We start from the raw sequence: 10,941 nt of genomic DNA, 5'->3' as shown, positions 1-10,941 counted from the left end.
GGGGACAATCAATGGAACATGAGTGATCATGAGTGACTTTCAACAATAAATGTGTACTGTAGTCTTCTTCATGGAAAAATAAGACATACCCTGAAAATAAGACCTAGGGCATATTTTGGCATTTCAAAAAATATAAGAGAGTGCCTTATAATCGGGGAAACAGGGTATATATACAGTGAGATAGAATACTCACCATCTCAACATATTGCCTGTGTATAGATAACCATTTTTGTATTTGTACTTTTAAATATTGTTATGTATATATGTTATGTATTGTAATTCTCAAAGGGTGGACAAATCTTGGAGAGGAAGCAATTTGAATGGGAAGGGAATCAATGCCCATGGTATGTACGTTATAATGGCCAAACATATCACCATCACATCTACCTATATAACTAAATATATCTGCATCCTCTTCAAATGACGGCGTTCTGGTGTCTTTAGTAAAATATTCTCAATATTGCATCATGCAAAGACATTGTAGACCAGGGGTTTAGGACACATACGGCCTAGCCGGTAGTTTGTTCCGGCCTAATGCCCCCTGGCCAATTCACCCTAATGTCGGCTGGTAACCCACAGCTCCGGCGCTGCAGGTTGCACGCCAGATCTGTCAGAGTGCGCTAGGAACTACCAGAGCCAGAACCGCATTCTTGCTCTTGCTCCCCTATTTACCCCAGAGGCCGGCGTGGAAAATAGGGAAAGCTCCCTGAAGGGAAATCCCGCTTCTGTGGAATGCATACAGAGGAGAGGGATTTTACTTCAAGGGGCATTCCTGTTAGGACGGGACTCAGAGTCCAGCCTACTGTGCTTCCACCCACCCCTGCAATGGCCTAGTGGCCATAAAAGTTTGCCTCCCCCTGTTGTAGACCATTGTGCTCTTCCAGCCTTGTGGTCACAGTTTGGTAAAGACACTTTTCTGTTCCCCCATGACTGTACCTCGGGGTACAAAGCCAGCTCCATAAAGACATGGGGTCACCAGTTTGGTGAGGAGGAACTCGAGTGTCCTGTAAAGAGCCCTGACCTCATCCTACTGAACACCTTTGGGGTGAATTGGAATGGTGAGCCAGGTCTTCTCATCCAACAACAGCCCCTGACCTCACCAATAGGACAAATTCCCAAAGACACCCTCCAAAATGTTATGTTGAGCTCACATTAGGTAGTATGGCCTCCCATTAAAATAAAACTCTGGGTTAGTAATATATTAGGCTTGCACATCACATAGTAGCTGGATTTAGTACTTGATTAGACCCATTCAATCTTTGATTGTATCTGAAAGAAACAGTGCAACTTTTTTCTTTCTTTGATATATAGATCCACAGATGATAATTTAACAGTGAATTTCATCAATCGTCATGGAGAAACTCTGAAAGCAACCGCCAAGGAAGGAGAAAGCCTACTGGAAGTGGTTATCCGGCACCATTTGAACATCGATGGATTTGGTAAGACACAGAAATATTCTTAATGAACGGGCATATTTATTGAAGTGTAGATGGGTGAAATGCCTTGTAAACCTCGTAATACCCCAATAAGTTACCCCTAGCCATCATTCAGTGAGCCAGATGTAGTCCGTACAACTCCCAAAGGGCAATCAAGTCAATCCAAAATGGCAAAAAATGGACAATTGGTAATTAGGGAGCAGCATAATAATGAACAAGTCCAGCTAAAAAGAGCTCCTCTAGTCCATTAAAAACCAATTGGCCATTGGAAATCACCCAAACTACCTTCATTATGCCTTTCACTACAGTGCATTTTTGGAAAAATGTCCCAGTTTTGAATAAAATTTGGGTACCCCCCAATTTTTCTCATTAAAGAGGTGAAAGTAGGCAGAATCAGACTGTGGCTGGTCTTTTTAACCTTCATAAGAACATATTAAAATGGGGTAATGATAAAGATGCTTCTTCAACCCGTGACCCCCACAGTTGTGATTGAACTAAAAATCGTCCTTTATTGGCTTGGCGGCACTTCTAGTTTTATTACAACTGTAGAGTCACAGGTTGCTCCTCAAAAATACATATTTAGTTTTTTTTTCATGTAATAAACATTAATCATTCCCTCTCTGACCTGTAAGGTGCCTGTGAGGGGACTCTCGCCTGTTCTACTTGTCACTTGATATTTGACCCGAAGCATTTTGACCAGTTGGGCCCCATATCGGATGAGGAGATGGACATGCTGGATTTGGCTTTTGGACTGACTGACACGTAACTATCTGCATTATTTCTATTGGTTTGCTTTTCAGAACATTAATCAGAAGGAAATAACTGGCTTTTTTACTTCTAGATGCATCATGTTGTAACATTCCCTGAAAAAATTTAGTATAACAATGAAATAATTAATATTATTGGCCAGAAATTTAATGTGGATAGTGAATCTTGTAGTATTCCTCTATATTGGTGGTCAGTGGTCACATCCTACACTGGAGATCATTGGTGGTTTCTTCTTCATTATAGACATTTATTGGTGATCATTGGATAAATACCAGTTTTTATTGAGGGTCCCTTTCATATGTGGAGAAAGACATCCTTATTTTGATGGTTAGTGAAGAAATGCCCTCTTAACTTAGCAGTCAGTACATAGGTGGTCAGTAGAAAAGTTCCTCCTTACATTGATGGTGAGTGGAGAGGGGTTCCTTGCATTGGCAGCCAGTTGAGAGGGGTCTCCTTACATTTTTGGTTAGTGGAGAAGTGTCCACCTTCATTGGTGGTCAGTGTATTGGCTCTCCTTTACTTTGTTAATTATTATGAAAGGGCCCCCTTACATTGATAGTATGTGAAGAAGTGTCCAGTGGTGGCCAGTGGACAAGGGCCCCTTACAATGATGATAGGTGGAGAAAGCCCCCTTACATTTGTGGCCAGTGGAGAAGTGTCCCTTTACATTAGTGATCAGTGGGAAAAGGATCCCTTTCATTAGTGGTAAGTGGAGAAGGGCCCCTTACATTGATGGTAAGAGAAGAAGGGGCCCTTACATTGGATAAACAGTGGAGAAATGTTAACCTACATTGGTAGTCAGTACAGTAGGATTCCTATAAATATGCAGTAAGTGGAGAATGGTCCCTTTACTTAAGTGAAGATATGTCCCCATTTTTCCATGTCCAGTGGAGAAGACCCTCTTACACTGGTGGTTAGTGGAGAAAGGTCCCCTTCATTGGTGGTTAGTATAAAATTGGTCACCTATACTGGTAGTCAGTGAATTAGGGCTCCTTTACATATGTGATCAGTGTAGAATGGCCCCTTTACTTTGTTGGTTAGTAAGGAAGGCCCCCTTACATTGATGGTAAATGGAGAAATGTTCCCTTATTTTAGTGTCCAGAGGACCTTTACATTGGTAGTAGGCTGAGAAAGCCGCCTTACAATTGTGGCTTTCTTGGCCTACAAGGCCCTCTTTAATTATTCATCATTGGAGAATGACCTCCTCCTATTAGTGGTAATTGGAGAAATGTCCCCTTACATTGGTAGTCAGTGAAGTTGGAGTCCTCTACATGGGTGGTCAGTGGAAAAGGGCCCCTTTACATTGTTGTTAAATGAGTAACGGCCACTTAGTTTAGTAACCCCTTACATTGCAGGCTAGTGGAGAAGTGCCCACCTAAAAGATAGTCAGTGAAGTGGAGCTCTGTTACATATGTGGTCAGTGGAGAATGGTTAGTAATAGAGTGCCCCCTTACATTGATAGAGGATAGTCCCATTATATAGAGAAAGCCTTGTTACATTAGTTATTAGTGGTGAAGGATCTCCTCCTATTAGTGGTAAGTAAAGAAGGACCCCGAAAATTTGGTTATCAGTGAAGAAATGTCCCTTTACATTGGTGGTCAGAGGGAAGGGCCCTCTTACCTTGATCATCAGTAAAGAAGGATCCTCTTACATCGTGGTCATGGTGGCCTGTGTGCACTCACCAATCTTACAGATCATTTATTAAATCTTTGTAAAATAAAGCTTTACTATGAATAGTAACCAAGAACATAGAGCCTCAGTATAAAATGTATAAACTCACTTTAAATGATATTTTCCTTCATCTCTGTGTGGTCGTTTGACAGATCTCGTCTTGGCTGCCAGATCTGCATGAGCAAAGCCATTGATGGAATGACCGTGCACGTACCTAAAGATGTGGCTGATGCCAGAGGAGAGACAGTGGGACAGCAGAGCCAGAATTGAAATCATGGTGAACATCGCTCATTCTATATAAGCCGCTGAGTGTCGGCCACTTACATACAAACCGGGGCCATTTATTCAAGTGATGATTCTCCCATTCATTTTGGCATAAATTTCCGCCATATTTGGCTGATAGACACATTTATCAAATTGACCTGTGTTAGACAAATTGCAATTTCCCCTATTTTATCTTTATTATAACTGTAACAATTTAAATGTGTACTCTGATTATCTAATATCCCACATAGGGGCCCTTCATCTGCTCAGAACTGATATTACAATGAGATACAAGACTCAATGGATTTTCCCAGCTCTCAATAAATATATTGTATTTAGGATTTTTTATTTAGTAGTTTCTCTGGATTTATTATACCTTGGTAAATGTATCCCATGATGTCTGTGAATATTTAACTGCTATGTATTACTTTTAGGGCTCTATTTATAAATTATTCTCCTGTCAATCTATCTGAAATTCGCTGAGAAGTGTTTGATTCTCTCGTTTCAGTTACTAATAAAACAATGACTCAGCTGTCACAATACGAAATGCTATATGTACAAACAAAAAATAGAGTGAATTGACAGGGGAATATCTCCAATTCTGGGCCAGATCTGTTCCGGGTTTGCTGGATCACCCAGCTTCTCCCATGATAGTCTGCCTTTTATAGCTTTAATAAATCAAATCTGTTGTCTCAAAGATGACACAATCCTATAAATCCCAGTGCAGTTTTTGGCTGAGATCACCAAAAAAGATACAATATTGCAGATAAGATTGATGAAATACTTTCAGACTGATGCCATCATCTAAGCCTGAGCAAAGTCTCTAAATTAGTGCTCAAAGTCATTTTTTAATGACGATGGAATTAATCATAATATTGTTGCTGTATATTGCAAATCTGTAAAGTTACTAAAATGTTTCCTGAATTTTTGCAAAATATGAATATTGGCATTGTTGAGTCATTTTATAGTCCTGTAGATAAAACAGCAGGGAATTTTGTTGTGTATCAAAATATTTCAGGTATTAATATATGAATAAAAAGTAAAAATATATTAATCTACATCTGCTTCTGTTTCAATGTACACTATATAAAAATAAAGTGCTGCAGCATTCAAATGTATTGTACACAATTGGGCTCTTCCAGCCTTGTGGTCACAGGTGGAGACCCTTTTCTGTTCCCCCATGACTGTACCCCGGGGTACAAACCCCCCTCCATAAAGACATGGGGTCACCAGTTTGGTGTGGAGGAACTCGAGTGTCCTGTACAGAGCCCTGACCTCAACCCTACTGAACACCTTTGGGATGAATTGGGATGGTGAGCCAGATCTTCTCATACAACATCAGTACCTGACCTCACCAATAGGGGGCAAATCCCCACCATCAGTACCTGACCTCACTAATAGTGGGCAAATCCCCACCATCAGTACCTGACCTCACCAATAGGGGGCAAATCCCCACCCTCACCAATGGGGGCAAATCCCCACCATCAGTACCTGACCTCACCGATAGGGACAAATCCCCACCATCAGTACCTGACCTCACCTATAGGGACAAATCCCCACCATCGGTACCTGACCTCACCAATAGGGGGCAAATCCCCACCATCGGTACCTGACCTCACCAATAGGGACAAATCCCCACCATCAGTACCTGGCCTCACCAATACGGAGCAATACCCCACCATCAGTACCTGACCTCTCCAATAGGGGGCAAATCCCAACCATCAGTACTTGACCTCACCAATGGGAACAAATCCCCACCATATCTCCCTGACCTCACCAATGGGGACAAATCCCCACCATCACTCCCTGACCTCACCAATAGGGAGCAAATCCCCACCATCACTACCTGACCTCACCATTAGGGGTCAAATCCCCACAATCAGTACATGACCTCACCAATAGGGGAAATCCCCACCATCAGTACTTGAACTCACCAATAGGTAGCAAATCCCCACCACCACTACCTGACCTCACCATTAGGGGTCAAATCCCCACCATCACTACCTGACCTCACCAATAGGGGGCAAATCCCCACCATCACCACCATCAGTACCTGACCTCACCAATGGGGGCAAATCCCCACCATCAGTACCTGACCTCACCAATGGGGGCAAATCCCCACCATCAGTACCTGATCCTACCATCCAATGATGGGGGGTGCACAGAGAGTCCTTGTTATACTCCATCATGCAAAGACATTGCACAGATCCGTGGCCTTATCCTACTGAACACCTTTGGGATGGATTGGAATGGTGTGCTGATGAAGTATTAAACTTGGTTTGGACTGATTTCCTATTGGGTTGGGGCTCTTCCATTGACCACTCTTTGGATCTTTCTTTTGGTTGGGGTACAGATCAGTAGTGATCAATCTTTATTACAGGAAGCTGCTGCACAATGTGTCTCACTGGATGATTACACAGGCATGAAATACACAAAAAAGGAAAAAGGAAATACACAAAACACCTTTATGTCTGTATTATGAAAGCACACATGAAAAAGTTACGTTTGCTACAAACATGCATACAAAAGAAACTATAAAAATAAAGTGTGGAATATTAATAAAAAGTGTAATTACAGCATATGGACACTAGATGGAGCCAACCTCTAAATATTTGTAGAGAAATGTAGAAATTTTACAAATAAATATAAAATACAATTATTTATTTTTATTTATTAATTAATAAATCAAGATAAATTAATAAAATCAAATATAAATATAATCAATAATAAATAAATGTTTAAAGCATATCTAAACCTAAGAACAAAATGCAGTAAATACTTATTGCATTTATTATGTTGCTGCATAGCATTTCTTAAATGTGGTGGCTCTATTAGTTTTATTTTTCAGCCTGCACTGCATTTCATGTCCTAGGGTGACAACACTGAAGGTATGAAGAAGCAGGTTTGTCACACTATGACATGACTACTACACCTCTTTGCTTCACAACACAGGAGAAGGCATTCTGTAGTCCACAGGCAGAACCGGGAACAATGTCACTGTTTTTACTAATATTAAAAGGATTTATATAGCACCAACATGTTACGCAGCGCTGTACAATAAATAGGGGTTACAAATGACAGACAGATACATAGAGTGACACAGGAGGAGGAGAGGACAGAAGAGCTTACAATCTAGGAGGTGGAGGAAGCATCACAGAATAGGAGGGAGATATGGAATGGTGGGAAGTAGTGAGGGTATAGGGTACAGAAGAAGACGGGTAGGTGAGGGGGAAGCGTTGGGTTTTAAATGAGCAGAAAGTAGGAGCAAGCCAAATAGGACGAGGAGACCATTCCAGAGAGTCGGGGCAGTTCTAGAGAAGTCTTGGAGCTGTGTGTGTGAGGAGGTTATGAGTGAGGATGTCACTGTTTCAAGTGCAGCACTGGCAGGATAAACAATTATTTTTGGTGCTTATTGAATAGATATAACATAAAATGAATTCATTGGGATATACCGTATATGAGGACAGAGAAAATAAGGGAAATATTTCAGCCTTATTGAGGCCAGCCCTGGAAGCAGGGTAGGTGGCATTGGGTGTGCAGAGAGTGTAAAGGCTGAAGTACTGGCAGGTTGACACAAGACTAAATTGGTACTGGGTCCAGCAACTCCAGAGGATTACAAAATTAAGAAAGAATGAAGGTCCAAAAATTAAATCAAAATGTTGGCAATGCAGGATAGAAGGTGCTGCTGTGCAGGAACTTTGATTTAATTGTTGGGCTGGAGAACACTTCACCCAATTGCTGCTGGTGGCTGGAGGTGCTGGGTAAAATTCTAAGTTCTGATCCAATATTTCTATAGCTGTAGCAATGCCATTGGAGCTGGATGCCAGATAGCAGCTGTTATCATCCAGCACCCCTGTTGGTTGAACAATTAGATGAGCTCGGGTGGGTGGAGCTTCAGGCATGGCATTCATTCCATGATAGGCTGAGCGAATGTAAACAATAATGACAGGACATCATTGTTTATATTTATTCATCCAATCATGTAAGAGGGCAGCCAAGGACAGCTGTCTCTCCACTAACCTCAAGGAGCTCCTGTCAGTGTACCATTGAGAGCAGCTGTCACACGACTGGTCTATTTAGACTGGTCCAATGATCCTATCAATGGGCCGTGTCACTGCTAGGGGCAGATGAGGGTCTAGTCTTTGCCAAAAGGTCTGGCACAGGGCAGCACGGTGGCTCAGTGGTTAGCACTGCGGCCTTTGCAGTGCTGGGTCTCAGGTGGGAATCTAGGCCAGCACACTATCTGCATGGAGTTTGCAGGTTCTCCCCGTGTCTGCGTGGGTTTCCTCCCATATGAAGTGAGGTTAATTGGCTTCCCCATAAATTGGCCCGAGACTGTAATAATGAGATGTGACTGTGGTAGAGACATTGTGAGCTCCTCCGAGGGACAGCTAGTCACATGACAATAGACATTGTACAGCGCTGTGTAATATGCTAGCACTATATAAATACTGGATAATTATATTATTAAGGTCTGGAGGCAATGTTCTTTTTGCCCCCTTACTTTTCGGCCAGCCAGATTCCAGATGACCTCCTATACCGGAAGGCCACAAGCCTAGAATTTATTTTGCCAGATGGGTAATATTTTTTCCCTCCCCAGAAAGAAGCCTGAGCTGAGAAACACGTTGAGATTTTTTTCCATTTCAGTACCTGTTTTATTTTAATGTGGAATTTCATGTAAAATTTTACTGCAAATATTTTTGCATGACACATTGCAGATCATTTTTATCTTTTTTTAACATTGTTACAGTTTTCACTTATTGAAGGAAATAAATGAAAAACAATTTTATGTGAATCATTGCTGTGTTGCGTCAAAACAAGGCTAAGAAAAAGTCCCATTTGTTCTTCTTTATTTTGCATATTTCAGTTTGGGGATGTGGGCTGATGAATTGCTGACTGACAAATTATGATTTATGGACTCCACAGGATTAAATAATGACGGCAGATTTTTTTATTTTGCTCCCCAGCCAGTTAATATCTCCGGAGAGGTCCGTGTCACCATCATGTTTGTGCCTTTCAGATATCCTGGCAATATTGAGAAGGATAAAAAGGAAGTGTGCTGATCTCAGGGAGATCACTGATTCACACATAGCGCTGTGGGAACATTTTCTTCCTCATTATTTTTCATTATTTCATTATTGTAGTTCAGATTTTTTTTTGTTTTTTTTGTTTAGGCCAGAACATAAAAAACACTCCACCCACCTCACTAAGGGGAAGTCCAACCAGAAGTAACATGTGTAGCACTAATTATATACATATATTATATGGACAGATATTTGTATACATATATCCATATATTGTCACCACCCCTCCAAACTTCTGAGCAAATTGCCCCCAATGAAGGGTCCTGGTAATCCCCCATCATACAAAGACATTGCAGACAATTGTGTTCTTCAAGCCTTGTGGTCACAGTTTGGTGAAGACCCTTTTCTGCCCACCCGGGGTACAAAACCAGCTCCATGAAGTCATGGGGTCACCAGTTTGGTGTGAAGGAACTCGAGTGTCCTGCACAGAGCCCTGACCTCAATCCTACTGAACACCTTTGGGATGAATTGGAATGGTGAGTCAGCTCTTCTCACCCAACATCACTACCTGACCTCACCAATAGGGGGCAAATCCCCACCATCAGGACCTGACCTCACCAATAGGGGGCAAATCCCCACCATCAGTACCTGTCCTCACCAATAGGGGGAAAATCCCCACCATCAGTACCTGACCTCACCAATAGGGGGAAAATCCCCACCATCAGTACCTGACCTCACCAATGGGGCAAACCCCCACCATCAGTACCTGACCTCACCAATGGGGCAAATCCCCAACATCAGCACCTGACTTCACAAACGAGGGCAAATTCCAACAGACACCTATATCTTCCAGAAAGAGGAGTGGAGGCTGGTAAAGCGAGCCATAATAATGATCATAGGGGGTAATTGTAAATAATGTCCATGGTTTTGGAAAGGAAGATCCCATAGATGTGATGGTCAGCTGTCCACAAACGCTTGGCCCTATAATGTATATTATCTTAATCACCATTATGAAACCTGACAGGCTGGCATTACTGGGGTATGGAGAAAGGAAGTAGCTGCAACAATTCAAAAATCAGCAGAGCTAGTATTTTAGTACTATTCTTTAAAAATGTCCTACATCCCCCCCTCCTAGATTGTAAGCTCTTCGGGGCAGGGTCCTCTCCTCCTGTATCACTGTCTGTATCTGTCTGTCATTTGCAATCCCTATTTATTGTACAGCGCTGTGTAATATGTTGGCGCTATATAAATACTATTTATTATTGTTAATAATAATAATATTAATAATGAATGCAGTTCTTTTCTCCTCTCCATTCTCCTCTCTTTCTCACCTCTTTTCTCTCCTCCACTCTATTCTCCTATTTTACTTGTCTCTTCTCTTACTTTTCTCGTCTCCCCCTCTTTAAAACTTTTCTCTTCTTTTCTTTCCCTCTCCTCTTGTCTTTTCTTCTTTCCTCCTCACTCCTCTCCTCTTTTCTCTCAATTTTCCTTTTTCCTGTCTGACTCTCATTTTTCTCCTTCTATCTCTCTTCCCCTTTCTTTATCTTTCTCATTTTTTTCTATTCCCTCTTCTCTTCTCATTTCTCCTCACCTTTTCTCTTGTCTTCTCTTCTCTCCTTCCTTCTTCTGTCTTTATTTTTACAGGTTTCATTTTTTTCTCCCCCTTTCCTCTCTTCCTCTTCTATTCTCTTCTCTCTTCCCTCACTCTTCTTTTCTCCTTTTTCACTCTCTCAGTTTCTCCCTCCATCTTTCTTCCCCTTTCCTTATCTTTCTCATTC

At 41.7% G+C, this 10,941-nt stretch overlaps 1 protein-coding gene across 1 annotated transcript in view; it reads left to right on the top strand.

The window, feature by feature from the left end:
- Positions 1–5,197, top strand: part of LOC140343474 (adrenodoxin-like) — a 9,764-nt gene extending 4,567 nt beyond the window's left edge. The window contains exons 2-4 of the mRNA XM_072430159.1: positions 1,312–1,439; positions 2,069–2,198; positions 4,028–5,197. Of these exons, the coding sequence (XP_072286260.1) occupies positions 1,312–1,439; positions 2,069–2,198; positions 4,028–4,145 (376 nt within the window). The 3' untranslated portion in view covers positions 4,146–5,197. The remainder of the gene's footprint in view (positions 1–1,311; positions 1,440–2,068; positions 2,199–4,027) is intronic.
- Positions 5,198–10,941: the final 5,744 nt, after the last annotated feature.

Source organism: Pyxicephalus adspersus, chromosome Z, assembly GCF_032062135.1.
Source record: "Pyxicephalus adspersus chromosome Z, UCB_Pads_2.0, whole genome shotgun sequence".
In the NCBI taxonomy this organism is placed as follows: Eukaryota; Metazoa; Chordata; class Amphibia; order Anura; family Pyxicephalidae; genus Pyxicephalus; species Pyxicephalus adspersus.
Note: the sequence above shows the minus strand (reverse complement) of the source record. Positions and strands in the feature narration are given on the sequence as shown.